The following is a 27,103-nucleotide window of genomic DNA, read 5'->3' as shown; positions in this document are numbered from 1 at the left end:
TCTTCTACTTTGTGTTTAATTATCTTCCCCTAAGTAGATTACATTACTCATTCCTGTGATTATCCAAGTAAAAATTAAAAAAATAATATAAAGAAAACATAATCCCCAATGCTTTCCTTGGCCTCGCCGACGGTTGGCTTCTTGCCTTCATATATATATATATATATATATATCCCCTCTTTAACCTAGCCGTACCAACGTATCTGCGTGGACTAAGGGCACCGTGTCTAACTCCGTATCCAGAGAAGGCTGGATTACTATCTCACCCTCCCACAACTCCGCTATGCCGTGTTCTCTCGTGATGTTACACAACCCTACGAGCGATCATTGGGCGGCCATGTCACCTGCCTGCTACCACCTGCCACATGGCATGCCCGTGGTTTCCCGCTCATGAAGCCGAAGCTGGATTTGCGCCAGGAATTGACCCCCTAAAGCTATGTCCCTAGTAAGACTTGAGGACAAATTGCACCATCACTCCTTTACCATCACTGCTAAGCCAGGCTTTCAGCCAGCACGGGAGGAGCCTAAATACAGCATCGACTACGACTAGACTATGCAACAGTAACGAAAATCACTCTGGCTAGCTGTTTTCTTATGCTATGTTATGCTCCCGCATATTTGCAAAATTGAGGAGCATAGCGACTGCTGTATTGACTTCCGCAGGGAGGAGAGGGTATATACGCTTAGCCGCTGGTACGGTTTTGCTGGCGCGACCTTTCGTTGACTTAACGAAAAAAGAAAACTGTCTGGCACCTTGAGAAGTCTCTGACCCGGCATAAGGATGCCGCCACAAATTATCAGTAAGGCAAAACACTCGCTGTTAGACCGAATCCGCTCGTCTTTCCGCAGCACCGCTGAGCCCACCATCGCATACTGTATGGAACAATCGACGTGCTGTCATGGCGTCTCTGCCTCGGTCACAGTGTTGTGCTCTACCCCATGTCTGTTAGCAATAAGCCGGCCTCATTGGCACAGAAAAAGAACTAAAATATCCGCTCGTGAAGCCCTCCCCAACTGTGCGTCTCTCAGTTACCAGCTGTACCATCAACGTCTTTAAAATTGTTTAATTCTGATGTTTCTGGGCTGTCTTTGGCATCGCTTCTTTTCTTCATGTCTGCTTATTGGTGCTCCTGGCACTTTTCTGTCTTTGAAACACGGTTATGTTCTCTGTGAATATCAACGATGAAAACACCACGACGAACGAGTGCAATCAGTGAAGGAGGCCCACAAGGAGCCGCGGTAGAGCCAGTATTTGGATCCGTCTCATAAACACCGCGCAAACGTGAGCAATTTGCGGTAATATAGGCACAGTCACCGCTGTCCCGTCTTTCTTCCGCTTGCAGAGCATATATCTGTGGAATTTAGGAGCGATTGTATTACCGCGTCGCCGGCTTTCGTGAGGTACTAAGGCAACCAGCTTCTGCATGGCAGACCGCTAGCGGACGTGAGCACGGCGCTTGTCTTGTATTCTTCTCTGTGTCCATGTTCTGTTCGCGCCCTCTTATCCATCATGAACAGCTTTCAACTAGCCCAACAGTTGTGTTTCCCCTTCAGGTAGCCAGATGAGGAACCACTTGATGATATCGATGTTCTTGATAACTTGAAGATTCAGACTGGCAATAATCACGTTACTTGATGACAAGACAATAACTATTTATTTACACATAAATAAAACAAGAAGACAAAAGCAAGAAGAAAACTATTTATTTGACTGACACGTTGGTCCAACGAAATCAGCCCGGGTTTAACCCAGAGCACTTACTTTTAGCCATCTGTCTCCGTCGCTTGGCGGAGACAGCCACCAATAAGCAATCAGGCAACTTTTCTCACCAATCAAGGACTGGGGAAAGGATATTAACTAGCAACACTTGGGAAAGGAGAGGTCCCAAACAAACATACGAACGGCACTGACGTCACTGCATTCCTAAATTCTGCTTTACCTTGTTTTCTTTTTCGCACACGTGCATGTGTGGCCAACGTATGCCGCGTGAACAACAGCTGAAGTTATTTATAAGAAAGCAGAAAGCTGTCACTGAGGGCTCAAACGCTACGTGGAAACTCCCACTTCAGCAAGCGCTTCCTCTGAGCACCTGTGGCTCAATGACCCATTGCGCCTCATCGCGCCCTGGATAGCCACCGAACACCTTCCACCCCACAAAGGCTGTATGCACATGAGCAGAGGGAAAGACGCACACGTAGCAATACGAGTATTCATACAAAAGAAAACGTCCACTGTCCCCGATATGACACTCAACACTGAACACGGCACAAAGGGAACAAGCGCTCTGCGGCGGGGAGTGCCGTCGGCAACAATGTAGCTGTCATCGCGCCTCCATCGTGCGTCCACGGTTCCACCAAATTGGTAGTCGCCGTGACCGAGGACAGGTGCACATCTCAAAGTATCTACCTCGGCTCGTACGCTCTGTACCGGAAACCAAATGGCGCGAAAGTTCATCGAACTTCACACCTCCCAACCAAGAATGTCAAACGGATACTTGCTGTCAGTGTGAGATTTCAGTTGAGTCGCAAAGTTTCAAGCATCACTGCGCGCACACAGAGGATTGGTTTGTTCCGCGTGCACAAGGTTCGGACACCAGCCAGCACATTCCAGAACCTGCCATGTTCCTTATCTGTATGCTAACTGTCAGGCTAGCCCCTAACCTTCACTTTCCGCAATGACTGCCGCAGGGAACTAGTCAGGCACTACCGCACAGCCAAACACAGCCAACACACACACTGATGCAAACAAAAGAGCCTAACATCATATACTCGTTTGCAGCTGCCAGCAGAGCAAACGAGCAAACAAAAACAATCTCCTTGGGCGGCTGTTCGTCGCAATCCCGACCAGCCAAATGCACAACCTCTAGGTCAACCTTCTGCCACACAAGCAGCCAACGCATCAACTGCACACTAATGGGTGCTGAGCGGGTCAGGCAACTGAATGGCTTGTGGTCTGTCGCGCCCTTCACTTTAGCCCCGAATTCTCCCGTATCGAATTTCCCAGGTGCACCTATGACTGCAAAACCTCCCTCTGTTTTTGGAGACACTTCGGTTTGAGCTGACATGAATTCCCTGCTGGACAATGCGATCATATTCAGTTCTTTACCTGACTGAGATGAGCATGCTCCTACCGCTACCTCCGAGGCTTCTGTTGTGAGAGGAAGCACCTCTTGACCAGGCGCGACCGTCTCCGGCAACGTCAGTAAATTTCTCTTCTCGCAAAACGCTTCCTCAGCCTTGTCATGGTCAGGCTTTTCTTGCTTTGTGTTGGGAAGTACTGTGATTTTGTGGCAGTTAACTTCACAGTCCTCGGAGAAAGCCTCGGAAGTGCCACTCATGCCCTCAAAAAGCTCGAGCTTTTGGTGCTGTGTTAACACTTCATCAGAACTCTGAAGCTTAAAAGGTCGGCTCTGGATTCCGCGTGATTGGGTCTTATAGGTCTCAAGAAGATAGGATAGTATCCTGTTCGCGTGCACTTCACACCTTAGCGATTCTGACAGCACTAGCTGTTCGTACAACCTGCCATCAACATTTCCTCCCTTCAAATGTAGCTCGTCATCTGCAAGACTTCCACGACTACCTTCTCTCGCCTCTTTCCCCCCTTGTAACGAGACATCGCCTCGCTGCTCAACCTTAAAATCCCTTGACCTTATCGTAGTTTCTGAGACTTTTTCAGAAAGAGCTGGGACCACTACTGGCTCCGCATTCTCATTTCCCTCAAACTCAAGTGCAGGCTCTGCTTTAACTTCACCTAACTCGTCTGCATCCGCAACCTTTCCAAATGCACGACTCAATTTTTCTTTATCTGAGCATTCACCTCGACAAGATACAGATACTATATCTGCTCTCAGCACTGTAGTCTCAGCCTCGAGTCTGCACAAGCGTATGCCAGGTTATCTCCGATGGCCAGCCTTACCAAGGAAAGGAGGTCAGGCTTAAGCAACTGATTGAGCTTACCCTCTCTCTCAGCTCCGGGGTATAGCTTGTCAGGGACGAGCATTTCAGTTCGAGCTACAAGATTGCTCGCGTTCTGCTTACAGTATGCGTCCCCCTTGTCTTTGCTGTGCACTCAGGCAGTGGATGGAGATGTGCCCATACTTCTGGCAAAGAAAGCACTTCAAATCTGCACGTCTGTTTTTGATTCCAACGTTAGTACTTTGGATTAAAATGTGCTTTTCCGGTTCCTCTCCTCCTTGCTGAGATGGTTCAGAAGCTTCGAAAGCGTGAAATTGTATTTGCGCAAGTTTGACCTTCTCTAGCTGAATTTGGAGCTTTAGCTTCTCAATTTCAAATATTTGAGCCTTCTGTCTCTTTTCTGCCAACAACGCTCGCGTCATATTTCTTAGTGCCTGCTCTGTCGCTGGCACTGGCTCCGTTGACGCAGGTTGCACGATGGGCTCTAGACCATTCCCTGCGGCATCCATTCCTGTATCAGTCATTATAGCTACCTATAGCGTACGATCACTACATAGACATGGCAAATTCGGAGTAAGCAAAAAGTTGTCCTACCTTTTCCGATGCTCCGTCAACCGCACTACTGTCGCACTCGCCGTGATGACAACGGGCTCCCGGGAAGGTAGATACTGTCGTGACGCTGGGACTAATTCGACCCGGCCTTCACATGGTAGCGTGCAGAGACTCGTAGTTGTTGAAGGATTGAATCTTCGAAGTTGGTAAAATATATACAAGCCGGTTTAATTGCACTTGGAGAAAACTTATTTACATAAAAAAGTATATCAGAAAAATGGCAAGCGTTAAGAGTTCATAGCGAGAAGCGTCGGATGAGCCGTTTACACAGGGCTCAGAGCGTCATTTCGTGCTCTGCAACGTCCTTAAAACCCCCTATGTCGAGCCCCTCTCTGAAGATGCTGACCAACAAGTTCCAGGGCACGCCCCTCAGATATCGGCCATCAATCGAACACATCACTGCACTGATGGTCTGATGCACAGACTGGTCCGGTATTGTTTCATTGGGCGGGGTCACTTGTTGGCGGGAAGAGCTTGGGAACGGCGAGGAGGTACATTTCTATTCTTCAGCAAAGGTTCGATATGCTGGTTCCGGTAAGTGGATTTCCTTCTCAGAAACCCAAGTGCACGTGCGCGCCACATACTGCTTCCAGCATTGTCCCTTTCCGACAATTGCAAATCTTTCCTGCATTCCCGGGAATTCCTCTAATGGCCGTATTCGTCATGCTCCTTTCTTGTCCTGTACGTCAGCGGACGTGTCACTCTGTCGTCTCCTTTGCACAATAGGTATTCCTCACTTGACAAAAGCGCCTCTCGACGGGAAGGTTGAACAGTTGAACAAAGCACTTCAGGCTATTTCCCACACGGCGACATTTCTTTGTACTTTTCTTGAGGTTCCCTTGACAGGGCCAATTTGGTATTTGCAGGGTCTCGACAAAGCAAAGCAGGCTCACACAAACAGACTCATGGAAACAGGCTCACTTAGAGCCCTTGCACCAACAGCACATATCCATGCCCACAGGCGAACAATAGTGCGCTCAAGTGCGGACCATGCACGGTCATAACAGCCTCCTCCCCCGCCAGAAGAGTCACGGAGGGCAGCAGTTGCAGCTGCTGCATGGAGAGACACCTTATTGGTCTGCACATGAACGCTTGAAGCTCGCTGTTGCTTGGCGCGTTGTCTGGATTGTCGTAGGCCAAATTGCTTGAGCTGTCTCTGAAACTCAACCACATGTCTGAGCAAGCACTCGGCTCCCGTCTGAAGAGACCAGGTGAAAAGAAAACTGCCATCGTTGTCCGAGAAAAGCCCACACTCAAGACGTTCAGGACCCACGTATGCCTAGAAAACCAAACGTGATGCTTTACATAGTCACACATATACAAGCGCACGAAAAAAAAAGAACCTGAGTATCAATTTGGATACATGGTGAGGAGCACCTCGGACCGCTTAGAAACAGCGGCTAAGCGCGTCCGCATTCCCATTTAACTTCCCCTTTTTGTATGTTATTTCAAAATTGTAGTGCTGTAAAATCAAGCTCCACCTCAGAAGGCGACTGTTCTTCGATGTCGCAGTTTGCAGCCAAGCCAGGGGACAATGGTCCGTCTCTACGGTGAATTTGGTCCTTCCAAGATAGCACTGCAATTTTTGAATGGCCCATACAATGCAAGCGCACTCTTTCTCTGACGCGCAATAAGCCCTCTCTCTAGAACTCAGTTTTCTGCTCAGGTAGAGCTCGGGGTGCTCATTACCGTCGTTATCTCTCTGGCAGAGAACAGCACCTAGCCCTCGATCACTTGCATCACACTGGACCATGAATTCTCGGTCATAGTCTGGAGCTCGCAATACCGGACGGCTAATCAGCACAGCCTTCAGGTTTACGAAGGAGGCTTCCTTTTGTTCGTCGCAGACTACATTTGTCGGTTCTGTCTTGCGGAGAGCGTCGGTCAGAGGGCTAGCCAAAGCTGAATAGTTAGGGATGTAGTGATTGTAGTATCCGTTAGCCCCAAGAATGACCGAATTTCCGTCTTCGTGCTCGGCCGCGGGCAGTCTGCTACCGCAGAAATCTTAATCTCGCTGGGTTTCCTGAAACCTTGATCTACATTGTGACCCAAGTAGTCCACGGTCGCCATTGCCAGGCAGGTATCCCATTCGTGCTTGTTTTCATAGCACAGTCCCCTCAGGACGCGTTTGAGAACAGAATGCCATCTTTCTACGCTGTTGCTCTGCGGATGGTGGATCGAGCTATGCACTACCTTAATGCTGCATCGCTCGAGAAATGAGGTGGTGAGGACACTTGTGAAAACGCTACCCTGATCATTTTGGACCTCGGAATGGAAGCCAACTCGTGCAAACACTGACAGCAGTGAATCCCCTACACTCTCGGACGTCACCTCGCGCAGCGGAACAGCTTCTGGAAACTTTGTGGCTGGGCATAACATAGTGAGGATATAACGGTACCCTGACTCTGTCACAGGAAGTGGCCCAACTACATCTATTACTAACCGGTGAAACGGCTCGGTAATGATTGGTACTAACACCATCGGAGCTTTCCACCTATCTTGCGCCTTTCCAACCCGCTGGCACGTGTCGCATGACCGTACAAAATTTTCCGTGTCCTTAAAACATCCAGGCCAATAGTATTCTTGCAACAGCCTCTGCTTTGTTTTCCTTATTCCAAGGTGACATGACCACGAGCTGCCATGGGAAAGTCGCAGTAAGTCTTCGCGGTACTTTTGGGGAACGACTGATTGGTCCCGCTTTACTCCGCGCTTATCCTTGAATAAGCGATACAGCACTCCCTTTCTCATCTCGAAAGAAATATTCTTTGCTGTCGTAGTGGCGCGGTGGCGCTCCCTTATCTCCTGTAACTTGGGATCATTGGCTTGCTCCATAGATAAGTCCTCTCGGGTTCCACTTAAAAGTCTCGTGAGATTACTAGACACTGGCGGCAAGAGGTTACTCTCAAGAACGTCCCCATTCCGCGTCTAATCAAGCTAACTTTCAAGTTGACTTATCTGAGATGCCTCGCTCTCAGTTTTCTGACCCGCTATCTTCCGCATCGACCACTGTTTTAACTGCCGTTTCCTGCGCTGTCGAATTTTCTGGAATGGGCAGTGTAGCTAGTTCTCGCGCCTTTGAACGTGCTAAGGCTTGCACAACTCTGTCTCCGAAAAGCATGCCCCTCTTTCGCAGTAGCATGTCCGATTTGTTGGAAAACAAATACGGATAGCACTTACGACGCTTTCCTGAGACGGCAGCCTCGGTTGTTAACTCGCCGAAAGGGTCTCGATAACCACGTTCGCGATTGGCAGGCACACACTCTGTTCCTCCACTACCTGGCGGATCCATGCACACCGTCCTGTTTAGTCGGAAGGCGACACATACGCCGGATGGACAACATCCATCGTTGGGGCCGAATCGCGCAGTACCTTGCAAGGCTTCCCGTTGACTACTAGGTCATGCAGGTAGGGCTCCAAAAGCTGCATATTTTCATCGCAGTCACTGACATACGAGAAAGCAATCTTTTCTTTCCGGTAGTTGACGGCAATGTGACCCTGCTCATTACACCTAAAGCATGTGAGCGGCTTCCTAGCCTCAACTTATTCTTTGTGTTGTGCGCGTTGGTCACTTCCCCACTTTTCTCATTGCCGTCCTTTCTAGGGAATTTGCCTGAAGAAGCCTTCCTTTCTTCGTTTCCAACTCTAGCAAAGTGCCTTTCCTGACGGTTATTCACACTCAACTTGGGATTGCGGGGCCTATCCACTGCTGGGTTGCTGAACTGTCGGCGCGAAGCATACTCCTCAATGAGTTCGGCAGCTTCAGTTGCCGACTTAATGTAGCCTCGGTCCTGTAACCAATTTCTTTCATTTTCTGGGAGGCAGTTATAAAACTGGTCCAAAAGAATTCGCTCGACTACAGCGTCCCTATCACTATAAGAATCTGTGCTCATTAGCCACTCGCCCAAATTGACTCTTAAATTGTACAGGAATTCAGGGTAACTCTCGTCCCTGGACTTAGTAGCGTTCCGAAAACGTTGCCTGAACGCCAAGGCGCTAAGCCTATACTTTCTCAGAAGGCAAGCTTTGACCTTCTCGTAGTTTTTTTTTTTTTTTTTTTTGCGAAGTTAATTGCCTCAGGGCATAAGAGGAATGTCATGATGAATGAGGGGTGTGGTCAAATAAATGAAAAAAGGTTGTCCGCGTCCTCCTTCCTTAGCCGCGCGACAACCTCCGCTGCCTCGCAGGGCAGAACCGCCAATAATCTCTGAGACCAAGTGTCTCGCTGGAAGGACACTTTTTCGCTGGTTCGCTCAAAGTTAGCCAGATACAGACCGATATCCCCTGATATCACATATGGCTGCATGTACTTTTACATCTTGAAATCTGCCTTCTTGTTGAGAAGAGGTACCGCTAGCTGGGAACAATTGCCCGACCTCTTGCTCAACTCTAGTTCTAATTTCCGGAGCTCAATTTCTTGCTCCAGCCTTTTTGCTTCTCTCTCATTTTCACGCCTCTTTTTCCCTCTCAAGTTCACGCTCACGCCTCTTTTCCTCTTTTTCCCGATCTTTCTGCTGTCTGAGTTGCCCCTCCTTTTTTTGTTCGATGAGGTTCCGTGCTTCACTGAGCTCCTAATCATCGGTTCCCAAATCAGTGATTACCTTTATAATCAAGGGTTTTCGTGCCAAACCACTTGTATCAATTCCCAATTCCTCACACAATAGCAACAGTTCCGGTTTCTGCAGCTTTTGTAGGTCCATGATCGCTCCGAGTGTCGGCTACTACCAAAACAACTGTGCAAACTACCAAACCTAAAGGCGTTTCAACACTCTTTACCAGTTCTAAAATATAACCCTGTTCTAGAACCTGGTCCACATCAGAAGAAAAGCCAAGCACTCACCCACACATGCGATCGATGTTCCGAGCTGCTTTCTTGTTGGCCGATTGTTGCTTGAGATGCCACCTCCGATCACCAGATGTTGTGGCTTGTAGCTTCAGATGCCACCTCAGATCACCAGATGTTGTGGCTTGTAGATTCTGATCCACCTCCAATCACCAGATGTTGTGGCTTGTAGATTCATATCCCAACGCTGGTCACCGCTGGGAATAAGTCGACCCGGCCTTCACTTGGTAGCGAGACTCGGGGTTGTTGAAGGATTGAATCTTCGAAGTTGGTAAAATATATACAAGCCGGTTTAAGGGCACTTGAAGAAAACTTATTTACATAAAAAGGTATATCAGCAAAATGGCAAGCGTTAAGAGCTCATAGCGAGAAGCGTCTGGATGAGCCGTTTACCCAGGGCTCAGAGCGTCATTTCGTGCTCTGCAACGTCCTTAAAACCCCCTATGTCGAGCCCCTCTCTGAAGATGCTGACCAACCAGTTCCAGGGCACGCCGCTCAGATATCGGCATCCAATCGAACACATCACTGCACTGATGGTCTGATGCACTGACTGGTCCGGTATTGTTTCGTTGGGCGTGGTCACTTGTTGGAGGGTAGAGCTTGGGAACGGTGAGGAGGTACATTTCTATTCTTCTGCAGAGATCCGATATGGTGGTTCCGGCAAGTGTATTTCCTTCTCAGAAACCCAAGTGCACGTGCGCGCCACATACTGCTCCCTGCATTGTCCCTTTCCGACAATTGCAAACCTTTCCTGCATTCCCGGGAATTCCTCCAATGGCCGTATTCGTCATACTCCTTTCTTGTCCTGTACGTCAGCGGACGTGTCACTCTGTCGTCTCCTTTGGACAATAGGTATTCCTCACTTGACAAAAGCGCCTCTCGACGGGAAGGTTGAACAGTTGAACAAAGCACTTCCGGCTATTTCCCACAGGGCGACATTTCTTTTTTTTTCTTGAGGTTCCCTTGACAGGGCCAATTTGGCATTTGCAGGGTCTCGACAAAGCAAAGCAGGCTCACACAAAAAGATTCATGGAAACAGGCTCACTTAGAGCCCTTGCATCAACAGCACATATCCACAGCACATATCCATGCCCACAGGCGAACAATAGTGCGCGCAAGTGCGGACCATGCACGGTCATAATAATACCCAAGAGTTGATGCTGGTCCCTCAACAGCTCCCCGCCTTGGACGTTGCTTCTCTTGGCCGCCTGGTTCTTGTTTTGAACCTTTCGATGTGGACGCCTGGTTACTTTCAGCAGCTGGCTGCCTCGAACCCTCAATGGCTTGTTGCCCGGCTCCTTCCGCTCCTCGCTGACTGGAGCCTCCGACGTCCTTTCGAACTCGACCGGTCATCGTGAAGCTTCTCGACGTCATTTTCTCGACGCAGCTTCGCGTTTTCTCCTTTAGGACGAACTACCCTGTAGCTTGTCCACCGTCTTGTTTTTCTCACCTTCCGTCCAATGCCTCGAGTAGAAAGATGTTGCGATCCTGTCACGACTGCGCCAGTTGAGTTTCCCCTTCAGGTGGTCAGGTGAGGAAACACTTGATGATATCGATGTTCTTGATAACTTGAAGATTCAGACTGGCAACAATCACGTTACTTGATGGCACGACAGAAAGATTAACTATTTATTTACACCTAAATAAAACCAGAAGACACAAACGAAGAGAAAACTATTTACATGACTGACCCGTTGGTCGGACGAAATGAGCACTTACGTTTAGCCATCTCTCTCCACCCTTGGCGGAAACAGCCACCAATAAGCAATCAGGCAACTTTTCTCACCAATCAACGACTGGAAAATGGATAGTAACTAACAACACTTGGGAAAGGAGAGGCCCCAAACAAACATACGAACGGCACTGACGTCACTGCATTCCGAACCTCTGCTTTCCCTTGTTTTCTTTTTCACACACGTGCATGCGGGGCCAACGTATGCCTCGTGAACAACAGCTGAAGTTCTTTATAAAAAAGCAGGAAGCTGTCACTGAGGGCTCAAACGCTATGTGAAAACTCCCACTTGAGCAAGCGCTTCATCTGAGCACCTGTGGCTCAATGATCCATTGCGCCCCATCGCCACTGGCCAGCCACCGCACACCTGCTACCCACCAAAGGCTGTATGCACATGAGCAAAGAGAAAGACGCCCACGTAGCAATACGAGAATGCATACAAAAGAAAACGTCCACTGGTACATACGCCCACTGGTCCCCGATATGACATTCAACACTGAACACTGCTAAAAGGGAACGAGCGCTCTGCGGCGGCGAGTGCCGTCGGCAACAATATAGCTGTCATCGCGCCTCCATCGTGCGTCCGCGGTTCCCCCAAATCGGTAGTCGCCGTGAGCGAGGACAGGCGCACATCTCAAAATATCTACTTCGGTTCGCACGCTCTGTACCGGAAACTGAATGGCGCGCAAGTTCATCGAACTTCACACCAACTTTACATTCTGCTCGACGTGAGTGAGCGCTGGCGAGTCTGAAGGGAACTGCGTACTAATCACATCTATGCCTACCTCATCCCAGTTAGTGAACGTGCTAGCTACTGCTCGTATTTTGGCTCACGGTGCACGAGCGTTCATGCATATAATGTGCGCGTTCCTGTCTGCTTTGAAAAACAAAACAAAAGCCCTTTGAAAAAACAAAAAACATTGCAAAAATAGAGTTCGAAGAAAAGAAGGAATATTCTGTATACAAACATTTATTCACGGCGGGAGTAAATTAGAGGTAAAGCTTCTAATTTTGCTGCAAATCGACTAACACTCACTAATTATCTATTCAATTACGCATTTTGGTGGTTAGTGACCGTAACGCGTTCAAAGCTGCTGACATGGCAGTGCCGCAAAACTTTTTAAAATGAAGAAAAAACCTTAATTTCTAACCACCTGCAGTGCAAGGATGTCCGTCACCTTTCAAAACGGCACTTAAAAGTCCCTATTCTCCACAAATGCCGGCGTCGGCATTGTCAGCGTCGGCGTTGTGAGCGGAAAATCATGGCAGGCATCTGGCAGTTCTGTTACATGACATACGCGTACTGCTCGTTAGGTTGTATAACGCCAAGAGTCGACATGACAGGGCCAATTTGGCAGGGGCTGCTAACTCGGGCTTATCATTTCAGGGGGGGGGGGGGAGATGAGGTCATACTCCAGCCTTCCAGGACCCCCTCATTCCGAGGAAGGCATGGTATGCCCTTAGGCCACGCAGTCATGCTGGTACGGCTTGGTTAAAACGGGGATTTATATCTGTGCCTGATGGCCTACCACCTAATGTGGTAGCTTGCGACTGTATCCTAATGGAGCATAATAGAGGCGCAAATTAAGGGGTCAGACAATAGTTCAGTTCAGTCGTTCAGTCGTGTCCGACTTTTCGTGACCCTGTGGACCATATCACGCCACGCTTTCCGGTCTCTCACTATCTTTCATGCAAAGTGCATGGAAACTAACGAGAATCCGGTGAGTGGAGCCGCGGAAGGGAACCATTAACGCTGCCATGTCTTACTCTTCAAAGTATAGCTGAATAGCCTCCCCCCACTCCCCCTTTCTTATTTTAGAAAAAGAAAAAGAAAAAACAACCCTAGTGCATGCGGCGTAGGAAACTCGATGGAAACGGCGTGTTCAATACTGACGTGAATACAGCGCCAAATTCTGACTTCCTGATCTACTGTGCTGTGCAATGGACTTTTTAATTCGACACCGTTTAAGACCACGTTAACCAGAAATTCCACGTCGGCGCTGGCGTTGGTGTTACGAGCGAAAAATCACGAGCACGGCGATGACAGGCGGTAGCTGCCAGCTGACATCGCCGGGCACTAAGTTGACGTAGGGTTGCCGCTTGACGTAACGTTTGGCACGAGCTTTTGGTCCATCGCTCTGAGAAATAACGGCGAGGCAGTTGAAAATAACTGTCCTTTCTCCTCTTGCGCCAAGTGGCGAACCAAAATAGTGTACTTGGCGTGGCACCATAGTGCAAGCAGCTCGAAGTGGGCGCCTATTGACTGCAACATATCTCCAGCGGACGTCGGGTTTCCACCGCGATCTTATGCAACACATGCATTCCGTTTCAGTTTTGTATTGGAAAAACTGTCCAATTTAGTTGTTTTGCATAGGTTTAGAAAATCTTGTTAATGCTGAAACATTACTAGCCCAATGAGACGTTGTTGCTGATGCCGAGAGTTAGATCCAAGAAGATGACTTCATCACGGACTCTCTGAGCGAGGCTCAGATACGGTTCCTTCTTTCGCCCAGGCTTCTATTTTGTCAGATACGGTGCTGATAGACGGCGCATCCATTAGTGGTGACGTCCGTCAACGACACGACGCGTAGGCGACCTCAGTCTGACTTTGACTTGTGAGGAGCTCAGCAGGTGTGAATGAAAAAGGTAATGCGCGTAAGGTATGTCATCCGAATTATCCCCCTGAGTTTAGTTAGTGCCGTGGCAACAACGCTTAAAGGCGCCAGCGCTACGTAAATGACAAACTTCGGCAACAAGAGGTTGCCCACTTTTCCAAGACGGCTGAATTCCTGACTCTATTGCAGTGACGAGTCACCTACGGCAACATCTTCAATATGGGTCTACGTCTTGACATTGTAAATCTTATCGCCTGAGAGTAAAAGCTTGCCATACTCTAAATCGTCTTTTCTCATCTCTGCGTGCCCAAAGTTGCTTTTGTTCGCCTGTCTTTGTGTACAAGTTACAACAAACCAGCAATACCAACCATCACGCAAAATGAACTTAAGGAAAAACCTCGGCCGTGCAAAGCGCAATCTTTGCGCATTTCCGCTCTTCTCTCACACAGACTTAAGAGTCTTCCTACCCACTGAATGTTTCTTGGCTTCAGAAATTGATATGGTATTGCTTTCTCTATTGCTTCGAGTTTCCAATTAGCACAAACTACCCAAAGTGATTACTTAAAAAGTGAACAGTTGAGTTCCGAGTAATAAGCCCCGTTTTTCGAGAGTTATTGCAGTAAATCAAGCAGGCCGCCGTTAAAACCTTGTTCTCCATATATTTTTTTCTGTTTTTTTGCTATCTATTTTTAAGAAGTTTGAAGTTGTTCGCTGAAACTTATGTTATTTATGGCTCCTCAGCTTGCTCTTAATGATATTGCTGCCAGTAAGAAGAAAGGGAAGAGAAGCAGAAGACGACGAAATTCCCGTTTCGCGCTGGGACCGTTCGTCCATGGGCAAAAAAGAGTCCCTCAATCGCCCCACATTATCTATCCTTCCGGCGACAGCGTACATCCCCGCAGCGAGGTTTCGGAGAAACATTCTATTAAATATGAAAAATGGACATCTTTTAAGATCTGATGGCTACCTGCATCTAAATTATTCTTGGAATAGAAAATTATGTCATTCACGGCAACTTGAGATTTATCTAACAAGGCTGCGATGCCGTGTCCCACCTTGAAAGTTCTATCTTTACAGGTCTGGTTTGGCACTTTCTCCAGTTTGCGCATTTTGCGGTGAACAGGAATCATTAGATCACTTTTTATTGTTTTGCCGCCGCTTCACTACGTTGAGAAGACATTTGATGGAAAGGTTGTTGCAACAGCTTGGCCTCAGTTTAAGTAGCCCGATATTGTTATCATTTGGCGCCACCATCCTTGGGCACCGTCACAGGTCTGTTTTCACCGCCATGGAAATTTTTTTACTGGAATCAAATCGTTTACCTTGCCAAATATTTAACCATCACTTGTTCTACAATTGCAGTGTCAATCTCCCGTGTGTGTTACCACTTTTCATTTTATATTTCACTTATTTCCCGTTTTATTTCCTTTCCTCTACCCCTCAAATCACTTTTTTTTAAATGCAAGTAAGCTTCAAAAATTTTCTTTGTTACCCCATTCTTGGTCGATCCCCCTCTGTGGGTATGTGCCATAAGTTATTTGGACAACAACAACAACGACTTCGCCAACTCCGGGCTCTCTGTGTTACCGGCTCTGCGGCCTTCACACGCCTTTTTGCCAACGTGACATCTGGTGGAGAAGGGCTGGGCAGATCTTTCAGGTACCGGACGCCCATTTCAAGCCGCGACTACAGCCAAGGACGCACTCCCAGGATAGAAACGCCTGTTCAGCAGGGCAGCCGGCGACTACGTGGCCTATCTCCCGAATTCGATCCGCTTCCTAATCTACGGCCTACAATTTCACAGACTATCACCATGAGCACACAAGAGATTCCTGCCGTCCTGCTTCACCAGCGAGACTCCCCTCGCTTTCATGGTCTTCCCCATGAAGACACCGAGGACTGGCTGGACCAGTTCGACTGGGTGGCCACCTTTAATGCCTGGGACGCGAAAACGAAGATGCATCATGTCTACTTTGCCCTGGAGAACTCGGCGAGGACCTGGTACGTCAATCATGAATCTCGCCTGCAAACATGGGACACGTTCAAAGCAGAATTTCTTCAGGCATTTATTAGCACATTCCGTAAGAAAAAGCCGATCTTCTACTTTAAAATCGCATCCAGCATCCGAACAAAAGCGTGATGGTGTACGCGGAAGAGATGAAGCTCTTGTTCCGCCGCGCAGATCCAAACATGTCGGAGGAGCGGAAAGTGCGATTATTGATGAGAGGTGTGAAAGCTCTTCGCCGTCCTCGTTCGCAGTCCGCAAGTGACCGTAGATGGTTTTGCCACGGAAGCTACTTCCATCAAGAGAGCGCTTGACATGCGGGCACGGCAGTACGAGAGCACGACCATGTCGATGTTGTCCACATGTGCTGAGAGGTCCACCGTGTCATCAGGAGACTCACTGCGTAAGACCATTCGAGCCACTGTGCGCGAATAGCTGTCGAAAGTCTTGCCTACGCCGGCGCAGTCGCAAGTTGCATCGGTCACCGATGTTGTTCGCGAAGAAGTGCAACAAGCTTTGGGTGCCGCGCCGCTTCTTGCATGCCTTCCACAACCACCTACAATAGGTTACGCTGCCGTCTCAAGCCGTTTTCTGCCGCCTTGAACACCACGTTACGAAGCGCCTGCGCCGGCGGCTCCCCAAATGCTACTGCCACCTTCCCGGTCAACTGTCCTCCAGCGACCCAGGCGCCGCCGAACTGACCTCTGGCGAACCGCGGACTACCGGCCGCTGTGCTACCATTGTGGCGAAGCTGGTCATGTCTGGCGTCGCTGCCTGTACAAAGAGATGGGTCTTCGCGGGTTCCCCTTCGGTGCTCGCTATCCGCAGCCGGGAGAGCACCCACGGGAGATTGCCTGCTACCTTTCTAACCCAGACTCAGTTCAGCCGCACTGATCACCTTCGCCCCGCCGCTACGATTCTTCCGAGCCGCGGGAACAGTCTAGAAATCCCCACAGGGGAAACTATTCGCAGCAGCCTCTGGAGGCATGGGTGCTCGACAATGAAATGTACAAGACCCTCCAAAGACGCAAACCACTTCGCCGACGCGTATTGCCGTTCCCCGAAAACTGCAGCAACGGAAGTGCCGGATGCGTCATTCAAAAATAAAACACTTCCTTACGTTTTGCTAGGGCATGAAGTGCAGTACGCAAATTAAAATCCAATATTAATAAAATAGTTTAATGAATTGAAATTAGTTACTGTAAAACTCTTAATACGTCGATGGCGTACATCGCGATATCTTTGCTACGTTGAATAAGTTAGCTTGAAAAATTGCCGCGGCGTAAATCCGTAAAAAAAGAGTTTAAAGCATATTGAAAGGCGATTGTTGCTGAGAGCTGTGTCTGAATGCAACCTAAATGTAACACACACTCACTAAGACAGGAATTGATTACCGGAAAGTAATTGTATAGTGTAACCGTTGTCATACCGTCACATCCCGGATGCGTTCACAGGTGGTTTTGCTGCTGTCAAGAGCAAAAAATATGGTATTATGCAACCTAAAGGAAAACATACCCCAGGAAATATGGTCGTAATTTGACTGAATGTTGGGAATTTAAAAAAATAAAATGTACCTACACGAATCGAACGCATGTTTTACAAGAAAGTACGTGGTGTGAATCCATTGCGCCACAGAAGCGACGGATATTGCGGTCTTTAAATGCGCTCTTATTCGGTTTGATTCAACGCATTAAAGATGGCACGACGGACGCAACTGGCATGATCAGAGGATTACTGCAAGCAATTTTTATCCGGCAAACTATTTTATTGGGTATGCATTTTAGTTTATGCACTGCAATGCACTCAAAAAAACATATTGCTTTATGGACTTCCTTTTTGTTGTGTTTTATTTTTTAGTGACGCCACCCGGGACTTCTGTTGCTGCATTTTTCGGGGAATGGCAATATGCTTCGCCGACGCCGAACAACCTACAGACAACGACGATGATTACCGAGCCACCGATGTTAACGGCAAGCCGACAACCCGACCAACTGCGTAGCCCGACTCTACGATACCTCACCTCTTCGACGCACCGGAGTCGAGACGTCACCGCCAGCCGATTTAGACCTTTCAGTTGACGGCATTGCCGTAACCGCTTTGTGTGGATACTGGGGCCGATTATTCCATACTCAGTGGATCATTCGCCGCGGCACTCAAGAAGGTTACGACAGCTTGGAACGGCCCTCAGATACGTACCACTGAAGGATTTTTGATTAAAGCTAGAGGAACGTGCACAGCGCGAGTCACAGTTCAAGGGCGATCACCTTCCTGGCAAAGTTTGTTGTACTAGCGCTTTGCTCCAGAGACGTTATACTCGGTATGGACTTCCTGACGGAAAACGGCGCCATCATCGACCTGCAATCTCAGTCGATTCAGTTTTCGACAGAGAATGCCCTCGAAGTTAACTGTGTTCCGCCGGCGCCGCTCCACATTCTCGACGAGCACGTAGCAGTTTCTCCCCGCTCGAGTGTAATGGTGACCGTCGGTGCGCACATCCTCCGGGGAGTGGACGGTGTCGTCGAAAGTAAACCGCCTTTGCTTCTCGACCGCTGCATTGCTGTTGCTCGGGCTGTTGCCATCCTCGAAGATGGCAAAGTCGACTTACTTCTCACCAATTTCACCAACGAACACCGGTATCTCAATAAGGGAACAATGGTCGCTTTTACTGCTGCCATCGCTGAAACTAGCTGCGTGCGCAGTGAACTTGTGATTCTCGACCGGAACAAGAGGAAGTCGCCGACCTAAAATACGACCTCAATCCGGCACTACTGCAGACGGAGCAAGATATCCTGAGGAACCTTCTCAATCGCTACAGAACCGTGTTCGCATCACTGCCCCACGTCGGTCGTACACACCTTGTAAAACATCGTATTATTACGGGCGATGCAGTACAACCACTCCGACAGCCACCTTACCGTGTCTTATCTAAAGAACGTGCCGCAATTACCACTCAAGTTAAGGAAATGCTTGATCACGACGTTATTCGACCATCTTAGAGTCCCTGGGCGGCACCTGTCGTCCTTGTCAAGAAGACGGCACATTATGGTTCTGTGTTGACAATACCGACGATTGAACAATGTAACTAAAAAGGATGTTTACCCCCTGCCCAGAATCGATGGTGCTTTAGATTGCCTATGCAGTGCCAAAATGTATCTACCATGGACCTCAAATCTGGGTACTGGCAAATCGAGGTAGACGAGATTGACCGCGAGGAGACTGCATTTATCACTCCAGACGGGCTGTACGTGTTTCAGGTTATGCCGTTCGGCCTTTGCTCCGCGCCAGCGACTTTTCAAAGGCTTATGGACAGCATCCTCGCGGACCTGAAATGGCAGACTTGTCTCGTATACCTGGACGATGTGATCGTATTCGCCCCAAGTTTTTCAGAGCACATTCGTCGCCTCGAAGCGGTGCTGCAAGCTATAAAGTCCTCCGGCCTTGCATTAACGGCAGAAAAATGTCACTTTTCCTACAAAAAATTGAAATTTTTAGGCCACGTCATCAATAAGGAAGGGGTCCTTCCTGATCCCGAGATCATGTTGCCATCGAGAATTTCCCGCCGCCACGCGACCAGAAATAAACTTCGGTGCTTCCTCGGGTTATGTGCGTACTACCGCCTCTTGATGCCAAATTTCTCCAAAATCGCTGCGACCCTTACGTATCTCACCAAAGAAGATGTACAGTTCCAATGGGAAACACCGCAGCAGCAGGCATTTCAGGATCTTCAACACCCGTTCTGGCGCACTTTGATGAACACGCTGATATGAAGGTACACACCGATGCGAGCAATTTTGGTTTGGGCGCTATTCTAGTTCAGGTTCAAAAGGGTCAACAAAGTGTACTGGCTTACGCAAGTCGCTCATTTGCCACTGAAAAAGAGGGCCTCGCCCTCGTGTGGGCAATTATGAAGTTCAGGCCATACCGGTATGCGAGACCTTTCAAAGTAGTGACGGATCATCACGCACTTTGCTTGTTAGCCAGTATCAAGGATCCATCAGGGCGCCTTGCAGATGGAGTCTCCGTCTACAAGAATATGCCATCACAGTGACTTACACATCAAATCGTAAACATTTGGACGCAGATTGTCTTTCCCGGGCTCCCGTCGAGCTTGTCCCAACTGACGCAAGCGACGACGACGCCTTAGTCAACGCAGTAAGCTCGACAGACTTCGGCGTGCAACAACGCACCGATCCTGATCTTCAGGCAATAATTGATTATCTGCAAAGTGCTAGCGGCAGAGTTCCTGTAACTTAACGGCGCGCTTTACCCTCTCTCTGCCTACGCGACGACGCGCTTTTCAAGGAGAATTTTGCCCCAACTGTCGACATTACTTGCTTGTCGTTCCTGCGAACCTACGCAACGAAATTTTGCATTCCTGCCACGACGAACCAGCTTCCGGCCCCCTTGAAATCACTAGGACGCAAGCCAGAATTACAGAACAATTCTACTGACCTCGTCTGGGACATGACGTTATGAATTATGTTCGCACTTGCCATGACTGTCAGCGCCGAAAGATTCCTCCTGTCAAGCCAGCCGGTTTCCTAAAACCCATAGAGCCTCCTTTCCAGCCATTTCAACAAATCGGAATGGATTTATTAGGACCATTCTCTGCCTCAAGCTCGTGGATAATACTCGTGGACAAAAGTGGATAATAGTCGTCACCGACTACCTGACACGTTAAGTGTAGACAGCGGCTCTTGCGAGTGGAAACGCTATAGAAGTTGCAAAATTTTGTGTACTTCTAATCGTCCTGCGCCACGGTGCTCCCCGAGTTGTGATCACGGACCAAGGTGCTGCCTTTTCTGCTGAGCTAATGCCGCATATTATTGACTTAAGTCACACAAGTCACCGCAGGACTACTTCCTGTCATCCCCAAACAAACGGATTTACCGAACGTTTAAACAGAACGCTTGCCGACATGCTTTCAATGTATGTGGACGTTCAGCACAAAACGTGGGATGCAGTCCTACCTAACGTAACGTTCGCGTACAATACAGCCATCCAAGAAACGACCAATATGACACCATTCAGCCTCGTTTATGGCCGCCAAGTCACCACAACACTCGACGCCATGCTGCGCCATGTCGACTACGACCTCAATGATGACGTTGCGTACTTTTTGCAACGTGCCGAAGGAGCCCGCCAGCTCGCTAAGCTGCTTATCCGTGAGCAGCAGGTGCAGGATGCGCGACGCTACAACCTGGGGCACCGCGAGGTTGAATATCAGACGGGTGATCTTGTCTGGGTTTGGTCTTCGATTCGACGACGCGGACTTAGCGAAAAGCTCTTGCGTCGCTACTTCGGCCTTTACCAAATTCTGCGCCACGTTGGCGCTCTCCACTACAAAGTTGTTCCTCACGAGGCCCCACGATCAAGTCGTGCCGCACGCCCAGAGATGGTGGACGTCGTTCGCCTCAAACCTTACCACGCCAGGACGCCCACCCTGTGAGTCCGTGACTTGCGTCGAGCATCGGGTTGATGCTTCCTCACCGGGCGAGCTTATGCTGCCAGTGAGAAGAAAAGGAAGAGAAGTAGAAGACGACGAAGTTCCCGTTTCGCGCTCGGAACGTTCGTCCCTGGACTTCGCCAACACTAGGCTCTCAGTGTTACCTGCTCTGCGGCCTTCACACCCCTTTTTGCCAAGTGACAATATAATCCGGGCTTTTTTATTCACTTTTTTTTCTTTCTTGTGATCACCTATGAATAAATGCCATCACAAGGAGAGTTTCACCGTCTACAAATTTTTTCTAGAAAACTGCAAGAAATATGTCGAACATCATGTCCGTGACAGTGCTTAATAATTAGACGATCTATTAAATGAAGTAAGTTTTGTAAGTTTTTCAAGGGAAATAATATATTGTGAAATTGACGGCCATTGTCATCTAAACCGACTCCTCCATTTAAATCAATAAAATGGCAACGTTGTTGGAAATATCGACGGCCAGAAACGTGTATCTCAAAGCTGGCGAATTTCTAAATTTGGCGTTCATGCAATGCCTACATATTAAATTGCGTTGCTGCGGATGCTGCCCCCGCTAAAATCATGTTAACTTCTTCTCTGCTGTCAAATACAGAGAGAGAGAGAAAACTTTTAATGAGCATATAATCAGTAAATATTCGCAGGAGCTGGGTGGTCGGTGCCCCTAGTCCAGGGCTCCGCTGGCAGCAGCTGACTTGCGGACTAGCTGGATAATCCAGGCTTGCTGGTCCAGGTTGTCGCTGGTCAGGGCCGCCTCCCACTGCTCGTGTGTCGGGCATGGCACTATTAACGTTGGGTCAGGTTTGTCCTGGCATTCCCAAGAGATGTGAAAGAGTGTGGGGCTTGCACCGCACCAAGGACAGTAACTCGTGTATTTTGTTGGGCTTATCTTATTTAAAATTTGAAGATTAGGGAATGTGTTTGTTTGTACTTTTCTCCAGTCTATAGCGTCCGAGGAAGGAAGGTGTTTGTGTGGTGGTGAGAAAATTCTTCTTTCTAACCGTAGGTGTTCCAGCCTGTCACCGTAGGGTCCTAGGAGAGGGGTGAGGTAGGGATGGGGATCCGCCCGGTTTGTAAGAGCTCGGGCTAGATCATTCGCTACCTCATTTCCTTCTAGGCCTTCGTGTCCAGGTGTCCATGTAATTGTGTGCGTCTGGGAGATGGAACGTAATATTGCACACGCTCTTTTGTGAGGTTTTCCGGCCAGGTAGTCCCTGCAGGCTGGTTGGGAGTCCGTCACTACGTGTGATGACTTATTTTTGTTGTCTTGTGTTTTTATGGTGATGGCTATTGCCAGTGATTCCGCTTCTGCAGGATCCTTGGCATAGATCGAAGCCTGAATAATTGGCCTCTTCTTGTGGTCAACTGCAGCTATTGTGAACTTGCCAGGTTCGCCGTAAGCCCCTATGTCCACGTAGACAACTTCCGCGTCTTTAGACAATTGTTTTTCCAATGATTTGACTCTGGCTTTCCTTCGACCCTTCTGTAACTCATGGTGCATGTGCCTGGGTATCGGGTTCACATAGATGTTGTTTCTTGTGGATGTCGGAATTTGTGATTTGATCTCAGAAGTTCTTAGTGCCTGCCATAGCCCTAGTTTTGACAGGATTTCCCTACCCGCCTGCGTTGTTGTTAGGCGTTGTTTCTGACTCTCTAGAACCGCCTCCTTGAGCTCCTCGAAGTTGTTGTGCACTCCGAGTGCCCAAAGACGTTCCGTTGATGTTGTTGGCGGGAGGTTTAGGGCCGTTTTATAGGCTCCTCTTATGATAGTGTCAATGGCCCTTTTATCAGTGAATCTAATTTCGTGATATGGGAGCCCGTAGGTAATTCTGCTAACGACTAGGGCCTGTACAAGGCGTAGGGTGTCCTCCTCCCTCATCCCTTTCCGGTGGCAGGTCACCCTTCTAATCATTCTGGAAATTTGGTTTACTGTGGTTTTGAGTGTTTTGATTGTATAATCCACTCTCAAATTGCTTTGCAACCACAGCCCCAAAACACTGATCTTGTTCTTCTCTTGAATTATCTGGTCTCCTAGAGAGAGCTGAATTTCTCCTGGGGACTTGTAATTTCTTCTGTGTAGCCTGATAAGTTCGGATTTTTCTGGGGAGCATTGAAGACCACTCTCCCCGGCAAATTCCTCGACTAGGTCTATAGCGGCTTGCAGAGCTTCTTCTTTTTGCGCCAAGGACCCCTGAGTAGCCCAGATGGTGATGTCGTCCGCGTATAAAGTGAAGCCAATATCAGTGCGGGTCAACAGTTTTTTTGCTAAATTTATCATTGCTATGTTAAATAGCATTGGAGAGATTATTGAACCCTGCGGTGTACCTTTGTTCGGCATGGGTACTTTTGGTGATCGGATCTCTCCAATTCCTATGGTGGCTGTGCGATCTGAGAGGAAAGCCTTCACGTATTTGAAAATTTTCTCTCCGCAGTTGATATTGTTTAATTCTTGCAATATGGTTTGGTGGCCAATGTTGTCGAATGCTCCTTTGAGATCTAGTGCCAGAATGAAATTTTCGCCTTTTCGGGGTATGGTGTTTATTACCTCTTCCCTAATCCGGAGGAAAGCATCTTGCGTGCAGAGTCCCTTGCGGAAGCCCAGCATGCAGGAAGGAAAGATGTTGTTTTCGTCGATGTAATTTTGGAGCCTTAGGTGGACTACTTTTTCATAGAGTTTTCCCAGGCAAGAAGTGAGGGAGATAGGACGGAGACTCTCCACAGCCGGTGGCTTTCCAGCCTTTGGTATGGTGATGATATCCGCGTGTCTCCAAGCTGATGGGACCTGCCCCTTCTCCCACAGTTCTTCGTTTATGTACTTCGTTAGGTCTTGCAGATGTTCGGTGCTTAGGTTCCTAATCATAGCGTAGGTGACTTTGTCTCCTCCAGGGGCAGTGTTTCTTGTAAATGTACGGGCGGCTGAGTAGACCTCCGCCAGTGTTATGGGTGAGTCAAGGGAGGGGTTTGGTTGACCCGCATATGAAGTTTGGCAAGCCGGAGTAGGGTCTCCTATGTATTTCTTGTGCATGGCGGTGATCAACTCTGCATCTGTGCCAGGGTATTTATGGGCTATGGTGTGGAGGGTTCTTCTTGTGGCCGTTTTGGTTTTTGATGTGTCTATCATGCTTCTTAATATTGGCCATGCTTTAGCCGTGCTTAGGGTACCTTTCAGTGAATTGCAGAAATCTGCCCAGTTTTGCTTGGCGAGCTTTATAGCATACTCTTGTGCTTCATCCGTAACCTGTGCTATCTTCATTTTAAGTTTTCTATTTAATTTTTGCAATTTCCACCGTTTTAATAGGCTTTTTCGGGCTTCCCATAAATGTAGGAGATGTCTGTCTACTTCTGGGGTTTTTGTCGTTGTGTTGATAGTCTTGGTCGTTTTTGCATGAGCATCCTTCAGGCTTTGAACCCAATCTTCAATTGTTGTGATGCCGTCGTGTGGCCGTCTAATTTGTCTGAACTTATCCCAGTCTGTTATTTTAGTAGAGCCAATGTTCCTTTTCATACGGGTTGTCATTAGGGATAAGCTAAGGATTTTGTGATCGCTGCCAAGTGTTTCTTCTAGATTGGTCCAGGTGCAATGTGTTATGTTTTTGGTGAAAGCTAGGTCTGGGCAGGTGTCTCTGCTTACACTGTTTCCTATTCTAGTGGGGGACATGGTGTCCGTCATAAGACAGAGGTCCAGCTGCTCAGCCGCTTCCAACAACTTGGTTCCCTTCGGGGTGTCCTTGTGGTAGCCCCATGCCGTATGTACAGCGTTTAGGTCCCCCATAATAATAAGGGGGTTCGTTCCCGCTATGCGTGTGCATTCCAGTAAAAGTGGCTTGAAATCTTCGTGCGTGTTGCTTGGAGGACTGTAAAGGTTTAGAACAAACACACTCTGCTTTCTTCTTTTTTGAGAGATGATCTCGATGAGAACTTGATTAATTTCACTGAAGGGAAGGTCGTGCGGTATGACTGTTAGTGTGGGGGCCACTAGTGTAGCTATTTTAGGTGCCGTGTCATGGGTGTATGTGAGGTATCCTTTGAGGTATGTTGTGCATCCTGTTTCTTGGAGACAGATGACGTCCGGAGGTATCGGTTGATTTTGAATAAACATCTGCAGGGAGCTGCGTTTCCTCTTGAAGGAGCGACAGTTCCACTGCCAGAGCTCTAGGTGGTTTGGTTGCCGGTTAGGGGAGGCAGCCATCAGCGTTACTCGCCACTGACTCGCAGTCGCTGAGATCTGTCATGCCAGCGGACCTTCGGTGGGTTTTTAGTCGAGGGTCATCGGGGATTCCCGTGCGTTTTCGCACCCCCTGAGTTATTAATTGGATTTTCGAATTGAATTCTTCTTGAACTGCCGCAAATTGAGTTTGCGTGGCAATTTGTTGGTCTTGGAGTTGTTTGGTTAGTTGTGTCATGGTCTGCTGCATTTGAATAATCATTTGTTGCATTTGAGTAAGAATGCTTGGTGCGTTTTCTTGAGTGTGAAGTCCGAGAGTTTGCGTAAGCGTTTTCTGCCGTTGCGTTTGGAGTACACTCGCCTGTTGGGGTTGAGATGCGGAGGTGTTTACAGCATTTTGTACCGGTTGTGGCTGTATCGATACTATTGATGAGGGTTGGGGGGCTGTTTGCTTATGAACCATTTGTAGCAGTTGTTGTAGTTGTTGTCCCACCTTATTAAGGCGTTTCTGTTGTTCTGATAGTTTTATTTTCAGTTGTCTATTTTGCTCCTCGAGCCTAGTGCAATCCTGGCATGGACCATACCCATTTAGAGCAGTGGGAGAGGCAACCTGAGCCCAGCTTAACCTTTTGCTGTCGTGCTCTAGCTTGTCTTGCGTCAAATACAGAAACAGCGTCTGTATTTGAGAGATAAAAATGCAATGGACATCATTTTAAATAGATATGCAAGGAGGAAAAGCCGACTTAATTAGCTTTCAGGTGTGTATTTTTTGGTGTTTCATATTTCGAACCACATTCCCACTTAAGAATTTAGAAAAAAGTGACTCATGTTTTATGTTGACGGCCTTCAGTGTCGCAGTATAATATTCATCTAAAATGGGCAAAAATATAAATTTTCTATTTTTAATGTAATCAGATTAACTTATATGCCAGCTAGCTGTACAATATACACCAGCACAGACCGCACAGGTGCATATTTTACTATTTTTTTAATACAAAGCTATGAACGTGAAGAAAATTCACCCTTGTACCTCAAATATTGTGGTGTTTTCGCTCTTTCGTGCTTCTCCGCTCGCGCCATCTACACACTATTTCTCCGTTCATCGAGCTGCCTTAAGCCGATTCGCCTAGGTATTAATTTTATCGGCGGGCTAGCGTTCCGCTCAGCGCTTGGCGTGCGCCTAAGCCTATTAATTGAGGATTCATTTTGAGACGGCCAAGTGGGGGAGATAACATCGGAATACTGAAACTTGGTGGCTTTCTCTTCGCTGGCAGAGCTGGAAAAACGGACCCACTGGAGTCTAATAAAACCCCTCAGCTAGGTCATGCGAGGAGACCGTAATCTTTGAAAAATTATGAAAGCTGGCTAGGAGAGCAGGCGTCAAGGTATGCGACAATGATTGCGGTCTGTAGCACAATATCTTGAGTGGGGACTCTGCACTATGGTTTTGTTCTACTACGGTGAGAGCCGGTATACGGACCCCGATTTGAGCATTCAAGTATCTAAGCTTCGTATATAGGTCTTGATAGATTGCTGCCGGATGTTGCCATCATCCACTATAGGCTCTCTAGCGAGGAGGCTTCACACACACGCAAACGCGCGCACAAAAATAGGACTATACTGTTAAGGTAGTAGAAATATCACAGGGCGGTTACCAGCATGCAAGAGGAAAGCTTCAGCATTACCTGGGATGCGAAAGACGAGAATACACTTCATTGTAAATGATGTGCAGTTATTAAC

The 27,103-nt window shown here is 48.2% G+C and overlaps 1 protein-coding gene across 1 annotated transcript in view; it reads right to left on the bottom strand.

Annotated features, from left to right (window-relative positions):
* The window catches only part of LOC146182608 (uncharacterized), a 91,366-nt gene that overhangs the window by 52,367 nt on the left and 11,896 nt on the right, over positions 1-27,103 (bottom strand). The window contains exon 2 of the mRNA XM_084609567.1: positions 18,598-18,616. Coding sequence (XP_084465693.1) covers positions 18,598-18,616 — 19 coding nt within the window. The remainder of the gene's footprint in view (positions 1-18,597; positions 18,617-27,103) is intronic.

This window comes from Amblyomma maculatum, chromosome 7 (assembly GCF_055883805.1).
Source record: "Amblyomma maculatum isolate TAMU_Amacu chromosome 7, ASM5588380v1, whole genome shotgun sequence".
NCBI lineage: Eukaryota > Metazoa > Arthropoda > Arachnida > Ixodida > Ixodidae > Amblyomma > Amblyomma maculatum.
Note: the sequence above shows the minus strand (reverse complement) of the source record. Positions and strands in the feature narration are given on the sequence as shown.